The following is a 25,214-nucleotide window of genomic DNA, read 5'->3' on the forward strand; positions in this document are numbered from 1 at the left end:
CGGAGCTTTCGAATTAGCACTTCTCGGACACGACGAGACAGAAAATTCGGACAACCCTGATGTGTTTCGTGGACTCATAAATTTTAGTGTAGATCTTGACGACATTTTAAAAGAACATCTAGCCACATTGGTATGACCGGGATTTTCTGTGATTGTACCGGGAATTAGCTGTATGGTCCCGGATTTCGGATTTGCACGTATAACTCCCGGAATATAATATAATGTACATATATATAAAAAAAGATAAAGAAAAAATCATAACACGCCGAGGAAAATTAAAATTCGTTGAATCGTTGGTAAATTTCACAAACGATTTTTTTTTATAAACAATATTCAATAATTTAATAAAATATATTTAGTTTATTCCAAATTATTATACCATCAGTAGGTAATTCGTAAATGGATATTTCAAAAAGGTATCAATTTCAAAAATCATTCTTGTGAAAATCTGTATTTTTTTTATAAATTCATTGTTCCTTGAAAATCAGAAATGCCAAGAAAACGCATGACCTTGAAAATTTTAAAATTTTTCGCCTGCGGCGCCATTTAGACACTCCAAGCACTTAATATCCCCTAAGCAGAACACATTCAATCAATGTTCACGCGCCGCCACTGGTAATATATTACGTTATTTAGCATTAAAATGATGTTTTTTTCAGTGCACACACATCAACAAATTAGTTAAAACCGAATTAAAGTATACCATCAAAAGTATATTAAACTAAATTCAATAACATATAAAAAAAATTATAAATTGACTTCCCAGTTTGTGGTCCCACGAGCCGCCACTGCAAACTACTAATAAACCTTATAACTTACCGGAATTTCCGGTTTTAACCGAGCCGAAACCCGAGATGGTGCAGTTGAGGTCCCTCTCGTAGTCAACGTCCTCTTCCGGAAGACAAATAGGTTGAATGTCCTCGTTCAAGGAAAACCCAACGCCCTTCACCTTAACCAAGGCTATGTCGTTCCTCATCACCCGTTCACCTTCGGTGAAGTTCTCGTGGATGAAGTATTCTTCGATGTATTTGGTCTGCTCGGTACCCTCGTCTTCGTCGGTGTTGTATTCTCCGGCGACGATCATGTAAGCCCCCTTGGCGTACCCCATGAGGCAGTGGGCCGCTGTCAGAACCCACTGGCTGGCCAGGATGACCGCCCCGCACCAGTGGTGGGACTGCTGGGCTTTGCCCTTGATCCTCAAGGCAGCCTTCAGAAAAAATTTATAATAAAACGTTCGCTGGGTGTCATTGAAAGCGGAGCATTGCTTTTAACACTACATTTTGAAAAAAAAACTAGTAAAATTTGATTCTCATCGCATTACAGATCTGAAATATTTAACTAAACGTCAGGAGTGCCTCTGGGTTCTGTACTTGGCCCACTGTTTTTTATTCTCTTCATTAATGACATTGATAGCAAGTTTCGCCCACTTTTTTCCCACTCTCGATGACACCTTCTACAAAGAACACGCTCCCCCAGGTTTTCCCGAAGCTTACCTGCCAGGGGTAGTCCCCCTTCCTAGCCACAGACCCAGAAACCACTCTGGTGTGAATCAAATCGTCCAACAGGAACTGATTGTCTTTCCTGAACCCGCAGGTGTTTTCCGGTAATCTCACGCTGCTCTTGTACCCGACGTTGATTTTGGAATGCCGTTGGAGCGGCTCTGCTTCCACCTGGTTGCTGCAGATGATCCCCACGTCCTCCGTGTGGTCGCAGTTGTGCTCGCCCCAGTTCCAGTGAGTACAGTGGCGTAGCTCGGTTTCGTTTCCGTAGCAAGAGACCTGATCCAGCCAAATGGGACCCTCACCTGGCGATAGGGTTCAAATCAGGGAATCGAGGTGGCTATTGCAGTGAAAAACTTCGACTTACCTGGCCCGAAGAAGCCTTCTTTCTTCACGACGACGGCGCCCTTGAATCCGAAATGCTTGCAGACTATTTTAGCGGCGTCTTCGTTGAAGTCGTCGTCGCAGATCGTTCCCCAGATGCCGTGGTGTTTGATCTCTAGCCGCCCTTCCATGTCGCTGGTGCCGTTGGTCAGTCTAAGCTGCGTAGGTGCCTGGAATGAGGAGTTCTTTAGCGTTATGTGTCGGCGTCCTTGATTTTTACGTACCTCGCAGTGGTGAGTTGCTTCGTCAGTGTCGTCCGTGCAGTCGTAGAGTCCATCACAGACGAAAGAATAAGGTATGCACTCGTTGCCGCTGTCGCACTTCCAAGAATCTTTGCCGCATTTCTCTTGAGGCGTTTTACAGACAACCCCTGCAATCTAGGAAGATTGTGGTAGAAAACAGCACTAATCGAAAGGCCCCCACGCTTACCTCTTGATTCCTGCAGTTGTGGACTCCCCATCCCGGAAAGCTGCAATCGATCAGGGTGGTCTCATTGCCGAGGCAGTCCAGGTCGTCTATCATGTACAGGGTGTTCTTCTCCTTAATGTCAGCGGCAAAGTACGAGTTACCTTTGATCTCGGCAGCGCCTAGTTGAAACCCAAGCTCTCTACAGACGACGTTGGCGTCTTTCATGCCGAATTGGTCGTCGCAAATGTACCCGGTCTTCCCAAAAGCTAAAGAATAGTTCATCAACGAGCTATACAGTGTTTAAAACGGCTCGATTTACATTGAAACATTTCGAAATTCCTCGAAATACTTAAAAATAACTTCGGAGTACTTCGAAAGCCTCTGGATACGTTGCAGTACTTCGAAAAGCTAGAAGTACTTTGAAATACAGGGTGCTTGGCATAAGAACGGACACAGAGCAGAGGCAAAGGGTTGACAAGGGATGATGCATCGATGTGGCGGAATTTTTTAACCCGTTGGCGGACTTAAAAGATTATTACTTTGTTTTGTGGGCAATTTAATTCTGAAACTGACCAGGAAGTTTTCATTTAGCGATCAGGTTGACACGCTATTAGTGTTAGGTTTGTGTGAAAGAAACTACAGAAGAAGTGTTGAAGAAAATCGGAGATTTTCAAATCGTGTAATCCTCCATAGTGAAACATTTTCCAATGTTGAAAGACATGCTCGAGTAACACTCGAGAACGTGCTATTGCAATAAGGGCACATGACGAAGAACTTATTTTGAATACAATTGAAGATGACCCAATATTAGTACTAGAATTCTATCTACAATAAACTGGTATATCGCAAACTTCTGTGCAGCGCAAAATTGATGAATATAGTATAAGTTTGAAATTATTAAGGAAAGTGTTGTTTTTTTATTAGCGCTATTTATCCAAGATTATAGTCTGTTTAGAAATGAAAGAGAGTAATAAAAGCTCATTATGTATGCAAATCGTAAATAAATGTAGTACTGGTGCTTATATTCAATATTTTTATATTATGTATTTTCGGTATAGATGAGGTGTACTTTTAAAAAAACTTTGTGTGACCGGGTTGTACTAAATTGTAGCAGGTAGCTAAAATTTAATCCCCGACAATCCGTCTTTGTCTATGCCGCTTCAATTTCTCGGTCCATTTCTCTTATAAGTAAACAATATAAAAACAGCATTTCAAAACATGAGGCTACTTTAAGCATCATAACCGGGTTAAGAGGGTTTTTAGTAATTCAAATAAAATTATTCAATATTATTATCAAAATATTTATTTAAATTTAATGAATAGACTTTTATTCCACACAAAAATATATGTATTTTGAAAATTCAAATTATGGTGAGTAAATGTAGTGTTGTATAAATGTACAATAAAGAAAATAAAAAAGTAGGTATATTAAAATTCATCCTCTGAATATTCTGATGAATTATCTTCGTCTCCTAGATTGATAACGATAGGTTCCACAGTAACGTCAATTAAATTATCGAGTTCCCACATTTTCTCCTCTTCTTTTTGTACATGATGTATACATCTTTGCCAGTTATCTGCAGTTACTCGTTCCAAGGAATTTTTTAACAAAATTTTCACGTCACTTAATTTAAACGTCGTATTATTTCGCGCTACATCTCCTTTTACCTGCGCCCACACTAATTCGATTGGGTTAAGTTCACAGTGATAAGGTGGTAACCGTAGTACCGTTATTTGGCGATTTGTTGCCATTTCATCGATAACATATTTTTTCTGATCATTATTAAGATTGACAAGTGTCAAATGTTCCTTTTTCACCATATTTGTTTCAAAAGAAATGTTTTTTCCGGATAACTATTGAAATATATCGGCTTTCCTCCAAGCAGTCGTAGGCGTCCGCTCGGTCTGTCGTGAATGGTAACTGGCATTATCCATGACACCAACATCTGTGTAAAATACTCTTCGAAAACATCTGCGTTCATGTCTTCGTGATAGTCACCTGTATTTTTAGATTCAAATAAAAGTAAACCGCCATCTACAAAACCACTGGCACTACCTATATGTGTCACTATTAATCTTCGCCCTTTACCTGAAGGTGCCTTGAACCCTGTTGAAAGTCCATCCAAAAATGCTTGTCGAAAACTTTTTACATTTTTATCTTGCCATACTTTTGTTACAGTATATCCCTCGTTGACCCAAGTTTCGTCTAGATAATAAATATTCCTCCCTTCGTCACGGAATTTTCTAATTGATCTTAAGTAGGATCTTTGCCAACAAATAATTTCATCTTTATCGATAAGAACTGACTTCCTGTTCTGCTTTTACCAGCAAAAATTCAACTCTCGTAAGACGGCCCATAATTTGCTTCTACTGATTTTTGGTAAATCGTTGTCCTCTGAAAGTTCACTTAAAATTTTGTTTAGCGTTGGTATTTCTTTTTTAAAACAAAATGAGTGTACTTTAGTCACTAAACACAAGTCGAATTTTACTCTACTATAATTTGTCTGGAGGAGGATACTTGGTGTCCCTTCGAAGAAAATGAGCCTAAAAAGAATGTTTTAGTCAAAACCCTGCCCCCGGAATAGTAATTTGAAAATGGACTTTTTTTGTAAAAATGGGATAAATAAATGGAATTTTACAAAAACTATTTGACTGATCAAGCCTATCTTTTGCACATCTCTTAAGGATATAAAAACTCACATTTTGGGAAACTTTGGTAAGATTTTAATAATTATTTAAAAAGTTATTAACAATTAAAGAAAAAGTACTTTTTCCTTTTAATTCAATGCAATAAATTTTTTGTTTATAAAGCAATTTTAACTTTTTAACATTTTAAAGATTAATTCCTCTAGATCAAATCGTCCGTTGAACATTTTTTGCTAAGATTAATAGTTTTTTTACAATAACGCGTAGAACGAAAAATGACGAATTTTTGACCTATTTGTTGATAAAAAACAATGACGCTATACTTTTTCATGACCCACGAGATGAGACGCCTCTTGTATTATCATTCCCAAGACTTTCCAACAGTAAAATCACGCCCAGTAATTTTCACGATTTCTCGATGATTTTTCACCTTTATTTCTTGGTCTAAAAGTGATGCTCGAAATGCATACTATTATTTTCAATACGGGAATTTAACTTTCTCTGCGTGCTTAGGTAGGTTCTTTTATAAACGCATTTTGTTTTGGTAATTAAATGTTAGAGAGATAAAGCATGAAAAGACCTTTTCAACGAGGTGTAACACTATGGGCTTTTGATAAGCTAATCTTTAAGAAAATGCATTTTTCTGATCAGGCATTGGGGGCTTCCCCCACCCTCTTGTCGAGAGATAGAACAAAATGTCAATAACAAAAGTTACGCGTAATGAATCCAGCTATCATATTTGTTCTATTTAATATACCTGAATAGGAAACATTTCTGAGAAAAATTCAACCTGTTTTGGTATGTAGATTGCGCCCCCTAGCGGCCGAGCTACGAACTTGAAAACTATTTCCGGCGATTTCTCTTAGTCGATTTATTAATCAAAATTTTTTTCCCGAAACTCTAGGGCGTATACTTTCCCTAATATCGTACCTCGCCGACCTTAGTGGGACACCCTGTATATCTCAAAACGCTGTATTTTCACACATATTTTCTGACTTCAAAACCTACACTTTTCTATAAAAAATCTAAGTTCCTTTTTTTTATGTCTAACTTTCCTGGACTACAAGCCAAAAAAACACCATTTTCCTCACCTGTGACCTCCACCCGACCTTCGTTGCTCTTGCCAGTACCCGCCAGCTTTATGCTGTAGCCGAAATCCTCGGCTTTACAATTTTTCTCGTCTTCCCTGTCTGCGCAGTCGGCAAAACCGTCGCAAAGTTGGTGGCTCGTGATGCACTTGTTGTTGTTGCACTTGAACATCAACGCGCAGTCGATCGAAGCGGTCTTCAGTTCGTAGTAGTCGTAGGGGTAGTACGGCCTCAACGCCCCTGTCAGCCCCACGTTCAAGCTGGACAGGAAGCAGGTTTTGTCCATTTTCCTGAAAAGAAAAACCGAAATTTCCCTGGTTGCGTTATAAACCAAATTACGCAAAGTTTAGTAAAGATCAAATGGAGCAAAATCGGGTGAGTTTGGAGGCCAGTGGAGCGTTTTGTACGTTTTGAAGAACAGGATTAAGTTCGGGCGAGTCCAGTGGCCACTCAAAACACATACCTGTAATTGAAAGACCTGCATTCGAAACCCGTGTTGCGGATGCACAGAAGAGCGCAAGTGGCTTGACTGACGTTGATCCAACGCTGGTCCTCCAGAACGTTGAGTTGCGAATTTTTGCTCAGTGCGAACCTCTGCAGATATTCTTGGCACTCCAGTTCGTCTTTTCCATTTTGACAGTCCTGAATAGAAAAAAATTAAACATTCGCCAGCAGTTTGGTGCAAACACTCACCCTGTGAGCGTCACAAACAGCCGATTTCGAGATACACATCTCCGAGGAACAGTAAAAGTCCCCCTTGCCGCAATCCGCCTTTTTCTTCTTCTTGTTGTCAGCGCGAAAGACGTTCTCCGGTTCCAAGGTCACCGGTTCCCCGTCCTCGTACTCGAAAACGTAGTCGGCGTTGATGTCGGTGGAGGGGAACGGCGGGGGCCATTTTCCCACACTCCTGGTGGTGGTGGAGTGGATCAGGTAGTTGGTCCTCTCGTTAGGGTCGGAGATATCCAAGTAGTCTGGAGCATTGTTTCTTTTGTTGTCTAGTTGGATGTGAGTTGGGGCTGGCCTACTCACCACCCCGGTTTGGCCTATATTGACCACGGTTTCGCGCGGTATGTTCGTTATGTAAGTCGGTCTGGGTGTCAAAGGCTGGATTACAGTCACGCCACCACCTACAGATAAATAATTATTAGGAGTGTTATAAAATATATGTACAGGGTGTGACATTAAGTGTGGATCAGCTGAAGGGTAATAGAACGGATAAAGTATGACCCCCATTCATTCAAGGTTACTCCCTCTACAATTAATTCCTAACCTGGCTTTTGGTTCTGACTGGTTTTAATGCCACTCGTACTGTAAGAGCCTTGGTTCTGATTTGACTGACCTTGGGCGTAGTCGGTATTGAACTGGCCTTGATAATAACCACCTTGACCTTGGCCATGCGTTCCCTGTGTATGACCTTGATTGTAAATGCCCCGATTTGTGGTGTAAGAGGGTTGATACTGCGGTGTTGGGGTGGTCACTGTTCTAATATTACCTGCAACAGGTGAATATCGTTATAAAAAAATAAGAAGAAAGGAAGATAAAGCATAAAAATCCAGCAAAAACTTTCATGTAAATGCATTTAAGGGGAAAAAAGTCTATTTTTTTGAAAACTGTCATCAAAAGTCCACATTTTCGTTAAATTTTCAGTTGACATAATGAGTCTTTTTTGTCACCTAACTGCAAAATACTTTTGTTCTAGAACACCAAAGTTTTTTTGTTCTAGAACATAAAACAAAATGTCAAAATAATTTGAACTTATTTATGATTTTATTAATTATCCGCCACGCCGTTGTCACATTGCTCGATATGAATTTTATCGAATTTTAAATTTATTACAACGCTAATTATTTTTTAGAATTAATCATAAAGAAGTTCAAAAAAGTGATAAACATTGTATTTTATGATATTCTATGTACAGAGTTATGTCAATATTCCTTAATTAATCGAACTTTGATATTTTTTTTCTCGGAAACTTCTTATAATGTGAATTACAATATACAAGGTGGCCAAATGAAAACGAAACAGTGCTATTTTCAGGAACTGCGTCAAGATTGTAGAAAAACACTGACCCGTCGATTTTAGATTAAAGGGAGACATTCTTTGCTGGTATTTTGGACTCCGCCACTTTCACCCCCAAGCAAGGGTAAGCATCACCCCAAAATATTTAAATGGCATTGGGTGTTGAGTAATATTTCTTTTGAAAGCTCTTACAATTATCTTTACAACAGACTTTAAATTTTATAATTCCGCCCAATACTTTGAAAAAAATTTACATTTTAAAATTTAAATTATGTTTAGTTGCTTACTTACTACTTAGTCGATTAAATGTTCAAACTGATGACCGCCCGCTTCCATACAAGAATAAAGATTTTGTTCGAAACGTTCGCGCACATTCCGAAGCATTTCCGGAGCGATTCGACGGCATTCGTCGACGATTCTTTGACGCAAATCTTCCAGCGACGCTGGCTGTGTTTTATAGATTTACTTTTTAGGTATCCCCACGAAAAGAAATCAAGGGGCGATAAATCCGGTGACCTGGAGGCCACTCAATGCTGCCTCTTCTCCCAATCCAATTCCGTAGAAAACGTTGGTTCAAATACTGACGGACAATTAACGCATAATGCGGAGGAGCACCGTCCTGTTGAAAAATCAAATGATCTTCGTCATACTCTGGAACATTTTCCATAATATCAGTCAAGGCAGTGTCAACAGCGTCTTCCAGTAATTGTAAATACATTTGGCCGGTCAAATTACCAGGTAGAAAAAAAGGACCCACCAGCCGGTCACAGAAAATTCCAGCCCATACATTTAATTTTTCCGGTTGCTGTGTATGCACCTCGTGAAAAACTCTTGGGTTTGATCGGACCAATAGCGGCAATTGTGACGATTTACCGTCTCGTTCAAGAAAAAACTGCATTCATTAGAAAAACAGATGTTAAAAAGGAACTGTGGATGGTTCCCTGCTCGCTCACTCATTATTTCGCAAAATTGCAAACGGCGGTCATAATCATCCTCATGAAGTTCCTGGACTAAATGTATTTTGTATGGATGGAATTTATTTTTCTTCAAAATGGTTTGTATGCTAGTTCGATAAATCCTAGACACAGATGCCAGCTGCCTCGTACTTAATGTAGGATCAAGATGAACTTGTCCCAAAACTGCAACTTCACTAGCTTCATTAACTATAAGTTTTTCAATTTCTCGTTTTTTATTGGCTACGTTCCCTGTCTCTTGAAATTTTTTTACTAACTCTAGAACATACTTCGTCCTGACATGTCGATCTTGATGTTGTTCATTAAATAGCTGAGCTGTTCTATTCGCACATTTATTGTTCATAAAGTAAGGCGAAATGATATCTACCTTCTGCAATTACGTTCATTGTGTGTGTATAGCATTCATTTCTGTTTTTTACAATTGTGTTTTTTCTTACGAAAGTGATAACAAATCGCCAAAAACCAATGTTACGCAAGAAATACTAAATTTATACCATTGGCGTACTTAACTCGAACGACTGATATTTTTACCGTTACTAATTGTTTGTACACAAGTTTCAAATTTAATATAAAAATTCTTAATAAGTATTGGGCGGAATTATAAAATTTAAAGTCTGTTGTAAAGAGAATTGTAAGAGCTTTCAAAAGAAATATTACTCAACCCCCAAATGTCATTTAAATATTTATTAAATACCAGCAAAGAATGTCCCCCTTTAATCTAAAATCGACGAGTCTGAGCGTTTTTCTACAATCTCGACGCAGTTCCTGAAAATGGCTCTGTTTCGTTTTCATTTGGCCACCCTGTATATAATTCTGACACTATTTTTTCAAACAACAAATTTTTATCGTTTATTAGGTTGCTATCGTTATGATAGTCACCCCGTCTAAACAGTCTTGATTCAAACACGGTTCAAACAATTTCAAATATAAATTGTTGTATATAACACAATTGTCTTATTTTATTGAAGTTTTCGAAAAAATATTATTTGCATCTCGAATATATATTTTGCCTCGCTAAGCTCGGCAAAATAACTTCCATTCTTGAACGCAAAAGTACCATTTCGCGTTCTAGATACAAAAAAAACTATTTTGCTTACCGTGCCCAGCATTTTGACCATATTGTTCAACGTGTTCCTGGTATACCCTCTGCCATTCGCTTGTCGAACTCGACCCATAGCGTTCAGTTGCTTCGTCGGTTTCATTGGTCGAACAATCGACGTTGTACGGGAAATCGCAGTTCCCGATAGCCGGATTGAACAAAGTCCCTGGTGCGCAATCCTGGATGAAGGTCCTACCGTTGGCGCAGTTCAGAAACTTTTTACAGTCACTAGGATGTTTGGTAATGCCTTGAAAACCATCTGGACATTTGGGTTCTTTGCTTTTCTTCGCAACGGTAGTGTTCCTCTGGCAATTAGAGTCGTTTATATTGCAAACTCTATGAAAATTTTGCTGGCCATAACCTTCTTGGGTCTGACTGTGCCCGTGGACTGTTTGCTGAGTGCTTCCGTAGCTTTGACCGCAGTTTTGGGTTCTAGAATCGCATCCTGGTACAAAAAACTGGCCTTGGCCTTGACCAAGACTGTGATCACAGTTCTGGTACTGAGGATTGCAGTTTTGAGCTGAAGTGTGTCCGTAGTTGTTGCTTGTTGAAGCACCGGAGTCAAGGCCACAATTTTGTGTCTGCGGATTACACCTAGGCCTTCCCTGAGTGGTTTGTATATAAAAACTGTGACCTTGACTCACTGGGTCTTTCCCATAAGTAGTTCCGCTGCCTCCACCGAAGTCCAGTTTTGAGTTAATGCCTTGTTGTATGTTGCTGTGTTGTCCCACGTGACTACCAGAGTGGTACTGGCCTTCATTACCGTAGTTATAACGAGACTGCCCATGTTGGTTGGCCGCTAGACCATAATTTTGCTGATTTTGCTGACCTAAAATGGCTTTGATTTAAAATACAACAAATATATTACCTGATTGACTGTATTGACCTTGAAGTCCGTACTGATTTGCTCCGTACGTGTTATGACCTTGATAATAGCCCGGTTGTTGCCCTAAATATTGACCTTGTTGGCCTTGAAACTGCGATTGACTCTCGTACCCTACACCGCTGCTGTTTTGGGAAGCACCGGATTGACCATTGAAGCACGTGGTCAAGTACGGGAAGTTGCAGACATTCCGAGTTGTATCAAAGAGAGTACCAGGTGGGCAATCCATAGAAACCTGCTGGCCGTTGTTGCAGCTAATGAACTTGGAACAATCGGTGTAGTTGGGGATCAGGCCGCTGAATTCTTTAGGGCAGGGCGCTTGAGTAACCGACTTTTGATGACGACTCGTCTGTAGCGTCAAAGAATTTTGCCTTCCTAAAAGTGTTCTAGTTATCTACCATCGTCTGTAGTCTTTAAAACTGCGGATATACCTGTAACGCACTCCACCTTTTCGGGAAAATCGCATTCCAGAGTCTTCGGATTGAACAGGGTACCAGGAGCGCAGTTTTGGATTTCCCCTCTTCCCTTCCAACAGTTGAGGAACTGGTTGCAGCTTAGGTAGTACACCAGTGAGCCGGTAACGCCTTCAGGGCATTTTTCGTACACCTCGATGGTCTTGAATTCTATCTTCCTCTTGTAGATGGTCCTGTTGTTCTGAGTCCCCGCCAGATTTGCCCCCGGGACATATTGACCTATCGGAGAGAGTAGTGAGCGGAGAGGGACTGGGTCACGATCGATCTTAGCTTACCAGTAGAGTTGCGCGAGGTTTGAGAATTGGACTGGATTAATTTTTGGGTTTGTTCGGGCTGTTGTCCGTAGGAATGCGCATTGTATACCGGATACAGCCTGTCAGATTTCTCCGCTTTGGTGATGACGTATTGGGAGTCGCTGTTTGGGTTGTTGTGGACGAAGACCCTGCTGTAGTTCTGATGGGTTTGAATGGTACTGGGATTCCTCCAGGCGGTAGTTTTGATTCCGGAACTGTAAGCTGGTTTGGGCTGTTGCTGATTTGCTAAAATTATCTAAAAATGAACAGAATGGTGTTTTTTCTAGGTAACTGAACAAAGTTCTCAGTAGAATTAATTCCATTTTCTAGTATTCACCACAGTGGATTTATAAAAGACGTTGTATACATGGCGTGGCTATGCGCGTCTAGTGACGTCACTTGAGAGCAAAACTGACGAGATTACGACACATATGCCCATGATATGACAATTTTCTATCGTTTTTCTAATAAATCAGAGCTGGTGCAGCCCCAACATTCATTTTAGTACGCATGTGGAAATTACAGATTTCAACTTAAATTGTCTGTTTGTGTATAAAAAAATTAGCTACCGTGGTACGAATATAATACAAATTTGACGTTCGGGTTGGTCTCAAGTGACGTCATGCGAGACAAGACGAAATTGAGCCTGCTGACGAGCACACCGTACCATTTTTCACACCACTGTATCGCAGCGCTTTGGTCGATACCGCCAATAAGTTTCAGAAATTAAAATTACATAAGTAGTAGAGGCTCATTTTTTAAAATGATGTACTGAAACCATAAACCTTGTAAACTGACAAAGTTTTAATTATGGATTTAATTGTTATTTTCGCTGTTTTTGATAGATTAAAATATGGTTTCATATTCAATGCGGTTAATGTTGAAGAAATGGATCATACAAAGTAGAATATTTCGGATAGAATCAAGAATTTCTTCATATTTGAGATAAAAATGTGATGCTGCCACAGTATTTTCTTCATTCTCTAATACGTATGTAAGTTCTTGTTTAAAAATAGATAGTTTTGTAAATATTGCGTTATTATTGTTTAATAATCTGCGCAACTTCTGTATTATTGACAATAGCTGAAACATTCGTAACGTTAGTTTTTTGCATCGTTGAAATCCAGGTTCTCAGGCGCCATCTGCCGCAACCTCAACGAAATAGAAAGTTCGTTAAGTTGATACTAGATGGCGCCAGCAGTCTTATCCGATAAAACTATAATGAAATTTTAAAATTAAACATATTGCAATATATTATATTAAAAAAGTTTAACTAAATAATGACTATTTGGTGTAAAATTGACCTCAGAAATAATTTTTTAAATTAATACAGAACAGTCGAATAATCTAAAACAACTTTTTTAATCAAAAATGTTCACAAATTCCTACACCATAATTATAAACAGATTGCACCATTAAATGGATACTTTTATCACAAAAAAATCAAGAAAAATAAACATATATCAAGCTTTAGCCCAAGACATCATCAATAATTTCATTTATAGTAATTAATTAAACATAATCTGCCGCTGATCCCCAAAGCAAAATAAATAAGTAATCTTCTAAATACACATTTATTTTGAACAGCCATATGTCTAAATATTAAAATATTTTTATTATAAAGGATTGATACTTACCCCTCTGCATTCTCCCAAAAGCAGCCACAAATATATAGAAAATACAAGACAAGTACAACACCGTGTCATTTCTTTAGTTTAATAGAAACATGCTTTAAATCTAGTCAATAACAATTCAATATATTGTTTTCATTTTGTAGGTGTTTGCTCCTTAAACTGGACTGTATTATCTTATCGACTTGGCAAGAAGGGGTCAAGCTTTAAACTGCCCTAAATGAGATTAAAACTTTCTTAGAAACCAATTACATCAGTCGTACTGGTTCCCACTCGGCATCGGCAGGGTATAAGCGTCTAGAGACCCGTCCATCATGCCATTAAAGTCTGCAAAAACATTTTAATTGTGGTCTTTTTATGAAGATTTATATCTTCATCCCAAACAAATCCGAACATATACATAATAATCAGGACAAATTTATAAAACATGATAATATCCACTCTATAAATACAAGACAAAAAAATAATTTTTATGTGCCCTTTTGTAGGTTAAATGTTGCCAGCAGATCACCCAATTACTTGGGTCTAAAAATTTTCAATAAGTTACCTTCTGAACTAAAAAGTTGTTCATCGACTGGACTGTTTAAAAAGCGCTTAAAGCAGCATTTAGTATACAAAGGATTTTATAATATTAACGAATACTTTGATGTATAATATATGTGTATTTGTTGTTTGTTAAAGTGTTATTTTATGTGTTTAGTATTTACGAATTTTACGTAGCTTTTACACTGCTATTGACAATTCCAATACAATTTGTAAATTGTCTAATGGAAATAAAGAAATTGAAATTGAACATATGTATTATCTATTCACTGTGCATTATCTCTAATCATTTTTAGTTATCTACTGTAAAATCAAGTGGCCCAGGTTTTATAATTGAGAAGCTGTTGAAGCAACAAAAGAATGTCTTTTAAATTGACGAAAATCGGTAAGTATGGAGATTTTTAATTATTTAATAAATATTTGGACATATACCCAGTGATAATTATTGAGATAAACGTTTTAGTCAACATAAAACAATATCTCTTAATTTATCCTTTTTAAAATCCATGTAAATCTTGAAATACCAGAGCAAAACTATTAATTACTGGTGTAACTAATAACTAGAGTAAAAATTTCGTAATAGACTACTATTTGTAATTCGGAACGCACTACTAGTTACAAACGTTGCCGTGATAGTTAACATAACCCCACTTCAGAAACATAAGTAAATGTAAATAATGTGATATACTTATTAATTACAAATGTGACCTACATCTTTATATCAACAATCTGTGATATGAGCTAAACGAAACCTGCAACCATGTTTTCTTTTATAAAAAACCGCCCACCACTTGTAGTTTTCTTCCTGTGCATACTTACCTCAGCCATAACACTATTTTGCTTTGCCTTTTACATCAAAAACACGGAATCTGTTCCAGACAGTGACAAAAATCATGTAAATATCCAGCTTTGTTTACCCTTTTCGTCTTAGTTGTGTATTTACAGGACTGGTTGACGCTGCTGAAGCATTTTAATTCCTTAATTAAGTGCCTGGAATTGAACGGTAAACCCCCTGAGGAAATCAGCGATAATGATTTTATAGAGACGAGCACAGTGCAAACTTTAGTCAGTATTAATAATACAGATTTTATTAAGAAATTTACGAGTGTAAAAGGGTTCTTGACACTCGATGGTAAGTCGTAACGTGTGAACTTAAAATTTCTTTACTAAATATATCGCAGGTTGGCATTCGAACTGTCCGAAAGGCTACTACAATAAGCCGAGTCACCTGCATATATATTTTGATGTACCAGAAGTGGCGAAGAGTAACGTTACCGAATTCGATGCTTGCGTGACAATTAGAGGACCAGAGGAATATTTACCGAAGTTTTCTGAGCCAAACTGTAAAGCGTCCACTGGAGTTGATGAAAAGGTTGGTTGTTATTTACACGGTGATTTTTTTTTATAATAAATGAATGTTTTCTATTGTTTTAGAAAGCGGAAGTGTTTCTGTCAACAAAGTTAAGAGCGGAAAGTAACGATTTTTGTACGAAAGGGGTTCTCAGTGAAATAAACTTTCATCCGCAGAATAAGGCGCACTTTGCAAATTTTCTAAGCGACGTAAGTCTTACGTAAATAAGTCGGTGAGTTTGTGATGTATCGTTTTTGTATTTTAGAAGGAAAAAAGCCTTATCTACGTACATCTCCTCTGGACCAGCTACTTTCTGTTGTTTATATTGTTGATTATCGTTACTTACGGCATCCTGCAAAGCGAGCACGTTTTTGATAAATATATACAAAAGTTTACCCCCCACAAATAACCGTATTGCAAATATTATGTTTATTTACGACCTTTATGTTTTGTTGAATTTTTTTTATTTTAAATAAACGTTGAGTCGTTTCATGTTTTATAATTCCTCAATTTTCTGTCACATATCGCAAAAACAATGATTCTGTGCAAATATTTATTTATACAAAGATCAGTACAGAAAATATTATAAAAAAGTTAAAAAAAAAACATTAAAAACTAGCTTTGATCCATTGTGATCCATGATTCTCTGCCATTACAATTTTTGTACGTTAAAAATAGTCTACGATTAAAAACGCAGTTAGAAAAATAAAATTATTGTCTTTTTAGACGCTTATCGGTACATTTAAGTATCTTTTTGTTAATATCAAGTGAGTGCGTGTACAGTGTGATGTCTTTTAAACAGAAACACTCTATAAAAGATATCGTCTGATTTAATTCGAGTTTTTTTTAAAGATAGGGTTTAAGACTTTTAAAAATTTCTTTCATAGTTGAAGAACAGAAGCGATAAACATTTTGTCAAAGTTGAAGAAAAATAATAAGTAGGCTTTGATAACTGAGAAAAATAATAAGTAGGCATTGATAACTGAAAACAAATTCAAATGTCATGTGACATAATAGTTTTATAAACTCCATCTTTCAGACAAAACCCGAACTAAATCGAACAAAAAGTACCTTTTTTTCCATTTGAAATGTGCCACACTGTATAAACGGAAAATTACAGATCACCCTGTACATAGAACTTAATATGATTAAATGGATGACGAAATGAATGTCGAAGTTCGTTTTACGTGATCGATCATAAAAATATATAAATACTACTTGTCAGTCTTCAGAAATGTGTCGATTTCATACAGAAATATATAAAAAAGTGTTAAAAAGGCACTGCGATGGGTACAATGTCAAAAATAAAAACAAAGAAAAAAAACAAATATAAAAGGGTAGTGTCAAAAATTCAGTCTTGATTTGTTTGTCATGAACTGCCATAATATCTCATACGTACGTTTGAACTACTCGAAGAAAAAATTCGATATAGGGATTACAAACCACTTACCTAAAATTAGTATTCAAAAACTATACTAACTCAACAAAAAATAACTTAAAACAAAAAAAAATGAAGCCTGTGTAATGCCGATTGCAATAAATATAAATAAAAATACTGAAATAAACTTGACGACCAACCGCGCCTAGAAAAACGGGTTAACGAGTACATTCACCGCGTTATCTTCTTCGTTTGCTTGTTTGGCGGCACATTCTCTTTATCCACGGTAGTGCCCCTGTTGTAGGGGCTTTCGATGCCGAAAGGGCTGTACAACTTTGTCGGAGTTCTCCCGAGAACCTGCTTAGCGAAGGTATGCGGTGTAGCGCAGTTTGGGGTCATGGGGCCCTCCTGTAGGATCTGTCTTCTTTTCGTCGATATCTTGAACCTCTACACAGAAAAATTATCGATGTAACGCACACGTTTTCTTGTGAGAAGTCTTTAAGGCAAAGAACTCAAATACAAGCGTACCTGCGATATGGTTCCAAAGGTGGTCCTCACAGTGTTAAAAGTTTTCGAAATCCTTACAGCCCCGTTCCTCAACGCCCTTCTCGTATTGTCGTTGATTGAAAGGACACTCAACACACTCCTGTCTCCTTGCGGTGCCTTGAATTCGGCCTTTTTGTCTGTTTCGTCGAAAGTGTCTTGCAGTTTCCTTCTACAGTGTTGCATTCCGGCACTTCTCGTCGAGGAACTCGAGGAATTCGTTGAATTGTTGCGGTGAAATGTGTATGCATCGTTCTTACACGGCAGCATTGTCTTCTTTCCGGATAGCAAGCCAAAACACGTTTTTCACTGCGGATGTTTAAATAAACGGAGTTTATGACCGTTTTTAACCGTTACGGGGACTCAGGCAGAAAACTCAAGGTCAAAATAACGTGAAGTTGGCAATAGTAGATGACGGTAAATATGGGAATGCATAGACGTAACAGATATTTTTAACAGGGCTTAAATACCTTTAAATTTCTGTCGTCGTTACCAGTCAATGATCATCAGAAAGAATAAATAATAAAAGTACGATAGAACCAATCAATGTATTCCACCACAACTAAATGAAGCTCTGCTCTAAAAATATTAATTTAATTAGTAGTAGGCAATATTACTGGTAGAGGTACGCCACTGAAACTCTGATTTTCAGGAAGACAAGGCTATTGTTAATTTGTTATTTATTAAATGTCTTTTAAGTTTGTAAAAGTATATAAATCTACTACAAATTAGGTGAATTTATAGGTGTAAGTAATTAGGTCAATAATGTTTGAATAAGCTCCAATTTCCAAATTTTTAATTGGAGAAACCTCACATCACCCCACGACCAAAAAATGGCTGCTGCGTTGTCATACGAAGGTAAATATTATTATTTTTTTATCAATCTTTTCTACATTTCTTTCCCGCAACGAGAAGTAGTCTTGCATGACTCAAAGGGTGTAAAAATTAAGACACCAAACGTTATTTTCTTAAATACAAGGTAGGTTATGTACTACTAGCCTTGTTTTACCATCCCTTTTTACTTATAGACCTGCGAAAGCAAGCCAGACAGCTGGAAAACGAAATAGACCTCAAATTGGTTGCTTTTAGTAAACTAGGAGCCGGTATCAAGACCCCTCACAGTAACCATGCCGATACGGTACCATTACTGTCGGGAGAGGACACTTTCGAGGCCATGTCCTTGGAAATAGAGCAACTCCTCAACAGAGTGAGTTTAACCACGATTTTTCTGTCAATTCAATGTGTAACATGCCATACTTTGTTTGCAGTTGACGCAAGTGAACGAACGATTATCCGAACAGCCCGTTTCGGGGGCAGCCATGCTGCACACCCTCCAAAGACACAGGGACATCCTAGCCGACTTATCCAGGGACTTCCGGAAAACCAACTCGCAACGAGAAAGTCGTCGTGAGAGGGAGGACTTGTTGAGGGGCTCCGAAAGCTTCAGGACGGATGGCGTGAACAACCGTCGGGATATGTACTTGAAGGAGAACCAACACGTTCATAAGTACGTTGGAGTGGAGGTGCTGCCGATTTGCAATTTTGACTTCTGTTTTGTTTTAGCTCCGATCGTTTGGTCAACGAGCAAATATCGATAGCTATGGAGACCCGCGAGCACTTGACGAGTCAGCGGCAGACGTTGAAACGGTTGCAGACTAGGTTTAACGACATATCGAATCGGTATCCGGTTATAAACAGTCTCATCCAGAGAATAAATTTGAGGAAGAGACGCGACTCGATCATCATAGGGTTAGTTGTGTCCCTCTGCACGATTTTGATGTTGATTTACACTTTCAGTTAAGCAATCACAACGAGCATTCTGTTTTTAAAGTTGTAATCTATGTGATATGTAGGATTTCTTCTATTTTATTTGTAGGCTCAAATATATTTATACTTAATCGTCCTACGGACTAATAATTTTGGAAAAGTGTTTATATTTGTTATATATTTATCTTAATAAAAGTATTTAATAAATATTCTTAGTCGATGTTAGTCGAAACATAACTTCTCAAGCAAAATTTCGCAAAAAATCATTTATTCAAATTTTATTCCCCAAAGATTCATAGAATCAGAATGCATCTTACTATTGGACACTGTTTAGGACTCCTCTAGGAACAAAGCTATTACAACGTATGAAAAATATAAAATAAAAAGTTGGTCTTACTCCATCAATACAGAAATAACGTATAACTGGTTGCGGTTCCAACCCTGGACATCTTCAATCGCCACCTATCTTTCTAAACAAGAACCAAGTAACTTCCTACGGTTTTCTACATATTTTAGGTTAGTTTTTAAATATGCGGATGTTGAGCGTATTTTTAAAATTAACCATTTGGGTATGAGGGTGGTTATGTAATAAATATTGTAAATAATCCTATTTTTAGCAACATTACGCGTTTTTCAAAATTTGGTAATTTTTCCTTTCACAAGTTGTCGCTTAACGTCAAACAGGTTGGTTGCTTCAGTAAGATTTTCTGAAAAGCGTTTCTCAGTGGAAAATCAGACTACATATTTTGTTACGATGTTGTGCTAAATTAAATTGTATGTCCAAAATACTAACTGCGGTCTAGAGAATGGGGACGGTACACGCAAAGGTAAGGAAGAAAATGCATCAAATGGAGCACCCCCGGATTTGTAATCTAACCTATATCTTTCAGGCAGAAGAAAATTTCACTGAAGCATCCGAATTTGTCAACAGGAACGTCCCGCATGACTCCGCAGACGCTTATACTTTTAAAGAAGTCGATTTGGAAGCTGTAAGGGTGAGTTTTTTCGACGCACCTTGACTTTACACCTACACGTAGTAGTAGTTCAATTTGTGTACATCTCAATTTGTATTTTTAGGCAAGAGTCGATAAAATAAACGTAGACGGTCTAGCAAGAACAAAAAATGACATTGTCGAGGACTGTATCAGAGAATTATTCAGAGCAAAAGATTTCCAGGACGTTTTGATAAAAGCACACAGGGTAAGTGATAACTACGACGAGTCGCACAGAAAATGAACGTTTCTCTTGTAGGCCAGAGTGAAACTGGACGAACTGGGCTGTTTTAAGAATATATCAGTTTTTATAGACACTAGCAAGGGCCCCAAAGCAACATCAGACGGTTTAGAAGTAAAAAGATCCTCCGATCTTTACATTTTTTATAATCTCGGCTTTTCTAGGTGACTTTTAATGTCAAGGAACACAAAAGGTTAACGGGCGGTGTAAGTACGCAGGTGGGCAACAATGAAGGATCCCTGCTTGTCGGGTTGCGTGCCCCAAACCTGTTCGGAAGGGGTGAAAGGGTACAGGTGGAGTACAGCCACGGTTCCAAGAGGACCAGTAACTTCAACGTAGCCTTCATCAAACCGTTTAGGGGGCGGCATCGACCCACGTAAGCGGCCACAGAATACGGACGTTTCACTCTCATAACCTCCTCTTTTTAGTTTAACCACGTCAGTGTTCCAGTCCCAGTCGGAATGGCCGAGCTCTGGTTACAGACAACTCGAGAGGGGCTCACTTTTAGACCTCAGCTTTTATTCGACACCTTTTGTAAGTAAAAGGCGTCGTCTCGACTCGTAAACGCGTTTCTTCAACGTTTTTTTGCAGTTAAAACACAACCTGCAGTGGGAAGCGAACATCAGGGACCTTAGCGTCCTGAGCAGAACGTCATCCTTTGAGGTACGCGAGCAGTCCGGCCTCAGTCTGAAATCTGCACTGAGGCACATCCTGGCGTGCGACTTGAGGGACGATTTGATTTTTCCATCTACGGGGTCGCTCTTCCAAGTAACGTCGGAGGTTGCTGGTGTGGGGGGTGACGTGGGGTTCCTCAAGAATGACGTCTTTTTGCAGGGAAACTACTCTGTCTTAGAGGACATTGTAAGTGTTGTTTATTTTTTTTTCTATCCCGTGTTTTGCAGCTAATGATTGTTCGGCAGTTGTACTTGTAGGCCAAGCAAATAAAATTTTTACTCGAAGAAAGTCCTGTCCGCGAGATTATTGTAAAATTGTCTAAAGGAACATAATACAAGACTTCTCTCATCTCGTGAGTCAAAAAATTTTATTAGCTAACTTTTCTATTTAAACAAATAAGTGAGGAAAACAGTTTTTTCGCTTTACAGGGAAAACCATCAATTTTAGCGAAAAGTGACTCACAGACAGCTTGTAGGGAGTAAAATTATCTACAAAATGGGACTTGTTAAATTAAAATCGGTTAATAAACAAAAAAGTTATTGCAAAAAAACAAAAAAATTGCCCATTTTTTAATTTGTTTATAACTATCGCATTTATTGTTAAAATTTTATAAAACCTGTGACAAGCTGAGGGTTTTATCATATTTTAAAACTGTGCCAAAAGTAGGTGCAATAGTTTTCGCACAATTCTATTTGTTCATAACGGAGGCTCCAAAAGTTATGAACTTTAAGCCTCTGTACAGGCGTTAATTTTCAACCAAACATGATTCTGAAAGCGTCATTATAATCTTAAAGACGTAATTAAGCGACCTATTAAAAAATATCAAGGTTTTTTTGAATTAACATTCTCAAATAGTGCATTAAAAAACCGTGCGTTTTTCGCTTATAAATAATTTGAATAAAATTGTTGCTATTTATGCTACATCACCGAAAATAGATGCAATAGATAGTTGGCAAAAAAATACAAATTTAAAAAAAAAAACACCCTTTACGACCAACAGGGGCCAAGATAAGAATTTTTTTTTAAATCGTAGCACAATTGTTTATAAACATCAAGACTTGAATTTTTCGCAAGATAAAGTTTACGACGTAAACTACGATTTCCCGTGAAATGCATTGAAAAATGTGGAAAATTAACGACTCGCGAGCCCTTTAAAGAGAAGGTACTTGCTAAGTAAAATGTCCGGCGTGGTGGTGGGGGAAACTCGTCCAAGTGAGTCGCTCAAACGAGAAAAGTGAAATCCAAAGTTCAAATTGATGCGCGCTGGAAAAACTTTGCAATATCTCGGCTTCTATTCATCATAGAAACTTCTTTTTTTTTAAACGAAAAGATAACAATGGGCATATTTACGAATTCGTAGAATGGCCCTGAACCCCTGAAAAAATGCATCTTTTATACTGAATTTTTTTTAATTTACAAAAATGTCACAAAAATTATTGTTAAACGAAATATTAATTAAAATTTCAATTTCGGAATTATTTTACTATTATTAAATAAATAAATGAAGCTATCGTTCATTTAAAAAGTTATTTCTTTTACATATTAAGGCAAAGTAAACTTGTTTTTTCAATATTTTGTTAGCTATTTAATTACGATTTAAATGTAAAATTAAAGTAAAAATTCATAAATTATTTTCAAATTATTATTTCTCATAAAAATAGAAAAAATTTTAAATTTTAAATTGTATTATATTGCATTATTTATATCTATTATTGAAAATGGTTGTGATTAATATTTTTTGAATTAATTTTGATTATGTTTATAAAATTAGTAATAAATATAATAAAAAAACTTTATATATTAAAATTTCAGGAAGTTAAAATTGTAATTTTATCGACCGCGTTATTTTTAATATTTTTTAATTTTGAGAATTTTGCAATAAATTCAAATGCTTTTTATTCTTTTTTAAATCTTTTAACAATAAATAATAATTTGAAAATAATTTGTGAATTTTTACTTTAATTTTACATTTAAATCGTAATTAAATAGCTAACAAAATATTGAAAAAACAAGTTTACTTTGCCTTAATATGTAAAAGAAATAACTTTTTAAATGAACGATAGCTTCATTTATTTATTTAATAATAGTAAAATAATTCCGAAATTGAAATTTTAATTAATATTTCGTTTAACAATAATTTTTGTGACATTTTTGTAAATTAAAAAAAATTAATTATAAAAGATGCATTTTTTCTGGGGTTCAGGGCTATTCTACGAATTCGTAAATATGCCCATTGTTATTTTTTCGTCGAGCTACCCCAGTTTAAAAAAAAAATAAGTTTCTACGATGAATAGAAGCCGAGATATTGCAAAATTTACAGCGCGCACTTCCCCCACCACCACGCCGCCGGCCGCCGGACAGTTTACTTAGCGAGTACCTTCTCTTTAAAGGGCTCGTGAGTCGTTAATTTTCCACATTTTTCAATGCAATTCACGGGAAATCGTAGTTTACGTCGTAAACTTTATTTTGCGAAAAATTCAAGTCTTAATATTTATAAACAATTGGCTCCTGTTGGTCGTAGAGGGTACTTTTTTATTTTAAAACTGTATTTTTTTGCCAGCTATCCATTGCATCTATTTTCGGTGAGATAGCATAAATAGCAACAATGTTATTCAAATTGTTTATAAGCGAAAAACGCACGGTTTTTTAATGCACAATTTGAGAATGTTAATGTCAAAAAAACGGTGATATTTTTTAATAGGTCGCTTAATTGCGTCTTTAAGATTACAATGACGCTTTCAGAATCATGTTTGATTGAAAATTAACGTCTGTACAGAGGCTTAAAGTTCATAACTTTTGGAGCCTCCGCTATAAACAAATAGAATTGTGCGAAAACTATTGCACCTACAGCGCCCACTTTTGGCACACTTTTAAAGTATGACAAAACCCTCAACTTGTCATAGGTTTTATAAAATTTTAACAATAAATGCGATAGTTATAAACAAATTAAAAAATGGGCACTCTTCTTGTTTTTTTTGCAATAACTTTTTTGTTTATTAACCGATTTTAATTTAACAAGTCTCATTTTGTAGATAATTTTACTTCCTATAAGCTGTCTGTGAGTCACTTTTCGCTAAAATTGATGGATTTCCCTGCAAAGTGAAAAACTGTTTTTCTCACTTATTTGTTTAAATAGAAAAGTTAGCTAATAAAAGTTTTTAACTCACGAGATGAGAGATGTCTTGTATTATGGTCCTTTAGACCAGGGGTCGGCAAGTAATTTTAGGTGGGTTCAAAATTTTTAACAAAGTCCATAAAAAAACGTTCTTTCCTAATTTTTTATTTTAAATTGCACTCACAAATTTAATCTACCTACTAACCATTAAGAACTCAAATCAATCACGCAATTGTAGTAGAAATGATAAGAGTGGCACTCAAACATATTATTATCTATAGAAAAATATTTAAATAATTTAATTGAGTAATTCATACTTTCAAAACATTTTTGGGAGTCCCTTATTTTACCTTCCACGGTCCGGTCCGGATCGGTCCGCCAGTTGCCGACCCTTCCTTTAGACAATTTTACAATAATATTGCGGATACGAATTTTTTCGAGTTTCTCTTTTATTTTCGCTAATTTTCCTGGTGTATTGTGCTTGTACGGAAATTATCGTGGGAATTTGTTCGGTTCTTGTTCTGGGCTAGGAATAACACTAACTTTTGAATTAATAGGTGATACAAGGTTGCCTTTCGGGCGGTTACATGTCCAGTATTAGCAACGACATGAAGATCAGCATGTCCGACATGTACTATCTAGGCGGCCCGCTGTGCCTCCGCGGCTTCCAGATGCGAGGCGTGGGGCCCCACTCGGACGGGGACGCCCTCGGATCCACAGGCTATTGGTCGGCAGGACTCCATCTGTTCACGCCGTTACCTTTCCGGCCCGGCAGAGGCGGATTCGGCGAATTGTTCCGCACCCACCTCTTCGTCAACGGGGGCAACGTCGGAAACTTCCGAGTAGGTACGTTATAATCACAACGAAAGTAGCGAGGAGTATAAAAAACGCATAATTTCGACCGTAGGAAGAGATTCGAGCATTTTGGACACTCTGCGGGCCAATATGAGGATATCGTACGGCCTGGGCGTCGCCCTGCGGCTCGGCAACATGGCCAGGCTCGAGGTGAACTATTGCTTCCCGTACATCTTCGACAAAGGGGACCAGACGCATCCTGGCGTCCAGTTTGGCATCGGAGTGCAATTTCTTTAACGAGACGTCCCGATTTCGAGAACGTGTTTCGTTTTTCGAGCATTTAACGCAAATTTGAAGTGTACTGCATAGTCTATGAGTGAAGTTACTGGAGAAAATAAATTGTTGCCTTAGTTTCAA

The 25,214-nt window shown here is 37.4% G+C and overlaps 5 protein-coding genes across 5 annotated transcripts in view; 3 read left to right on the forward strand and 2 right to left on the reverse strand.

The window, feature by feature from the left end:
* Positions 1-13,609, reverse strand: part of LOC108911476 — a 26,377-nt gene extending 12,768 nt beyond the window's left edge. The window contains exons 1-14 of the mRNA XM_018716419.1: positions 13,404-13,609; positions 11,749-12,022; positions 11,432-11,692; positions 11,004-11,375; positions 10,116-10,946; positions 7,296-7,517; positions 6,719-7,152; positions 6,489-6,667; positions 6,029-6,315; positions 2,313-2,557; positions 2,108-2,260; positions 1,867-2,053; positions 1,494-1,804; positions 820-1,207 (exon numbers count right to left, since the gene is read on the reverse strand). Coding sequence (XP_018571935.1) covers positions 820-1,207; positions 1,494-1,804; positions 1,867-2,053; positions 2,108-2,260; positions 2,313-2,557; positions 6,029-6,315; positions 6,489-6,667; positions 6,719-7,152; positions 7,296-7,517; positions 10,116-10,946; positions 11,004-11,375; positions 11,432-11,692; positions 11,749-12,022; positions 13,404-13,472 — 4,213 coding nt within the window. The 5' untranslated portion in view covers positions 13,473-13,609. The remainder of the gene's footprint in view (positions 1-819; positions 1,208-1,493; positions 1,805-1,866; positions 2,054-2,107; positions 2,261-2,312; positions 2,558-6,028; positions 6,316-6,488; positions 6,668-6,718; positions 7,153-7,295; positions 7,518-10,115; positions 10,947-11,003; positions 11,376-11,431; positions 11,693-11,748; positions 12,023-13,403) is intronic.
* Positions 13,610-14,575: 966 nt separating this feature from the next.
* On the forward strand, positions 14,576-15,781 carry LOC108911471. The gene is made up of 5 exons (XM_018716412.1): positions 14,576-14,835; positions 14,886-15,072; positions 15,122-15,312; positions 15,375-15,500; positions 15,557-15,781. Exons 1-5 carry the CDS (start codon positions 14,701-14,703, stop codon positions 15,698-15,700), a joined length of 783 nt encoding a protein of 260 aa, XP_018571928.1. The 5' UTR covers positions 14,576-14,700; the 3' UTR covers positions 15,701-15,781.
* Positions 15,782-15,848: 67 nt separating this feature from the next.
* Positions 15,849-17,542, reverse strand: LOC108911472. Its single transcript, XM_018716413.2, has 2 exons — positions 17,198-17,542; positions 15,849-17,116 (listed from the first exon to the last, which is right to left on the reverse strand). Exons 1-2 carry the CDS (start codon positions 17,480-17,482, stop codon positions 16,901-16,903), a joined length of 501 nt encoding a protein of 166 aa, XP_018571929.1. The 5' UTR covers positions 17,483-17,542; the 3' UTR covers positions 15,849-16,900.
* Positions 17,543-17,845: 303 nt separating this feature from the next.
* On the forward strand, positions 17,846-19,136 carry LOC108911470 (Golgi SNAP receptor complex member 1). Its single transcript, XM_018716411.1, has 4 exons — positions 17,846-18,070; positions 18,241-18,419; positions 18,481-18,719; positions 18,776-19,136. Exons 1-4 carry the CDS (start codon positions 18,046-18,048, stop codon positions 19,011-19,013), a joined length of 681 nt encoding a protein of 226 aa, XP_018571927.1. The 5' UTR covers positions 17,846-18,045; the 3' UTR covers positions 19,014-19,136.
* Positions 19,137-19,521: 385 nt separating this feature from the next.
* Positions 19,522-25,214, forward strand: LOC108911477 (sorting and assembly machinery component 50 homolog). The gene is made up of 9 exons (XM_018716420.2): positions 19,522-19,806; positions 19,870-19,974; positions 20,057-20,179; positions 20,231-20,326; positions 20,377-20,588; positions 20,641-20,746; positions 20,804-21,073; positions 24,560-24,848; positions 24,910-25,214. The coding sequence occupies exons 1-9, from the start codon at positions 19,786-19,788 to the stop codon at positions 25,092-25,094; spliced, it is 1,407 nt and encodes a 468-aa protein (XP_018571936.1). The 5' UTR covers positions 19,522-19,785; the 3' UTR covers positions 25,095-25,214.

Source organism: Anoplophora glabripennis, unplaced genomic scaffold, assembly GCF_000390285.2.
Source record: "Anoplophora glabripennis isolate ALB-LARVAE unplaced genomic scaffold, Agla_2.0 scaffold794, whole genome shotgun sequence".
NCBI classification, from domain to species: domain Eukaryota; kingdom Metazoa; phylum Arthropoda; class Insecta; order Coleoptera; family Cerambycidae; genus Anoplophora; species Anoplophora glabripennis.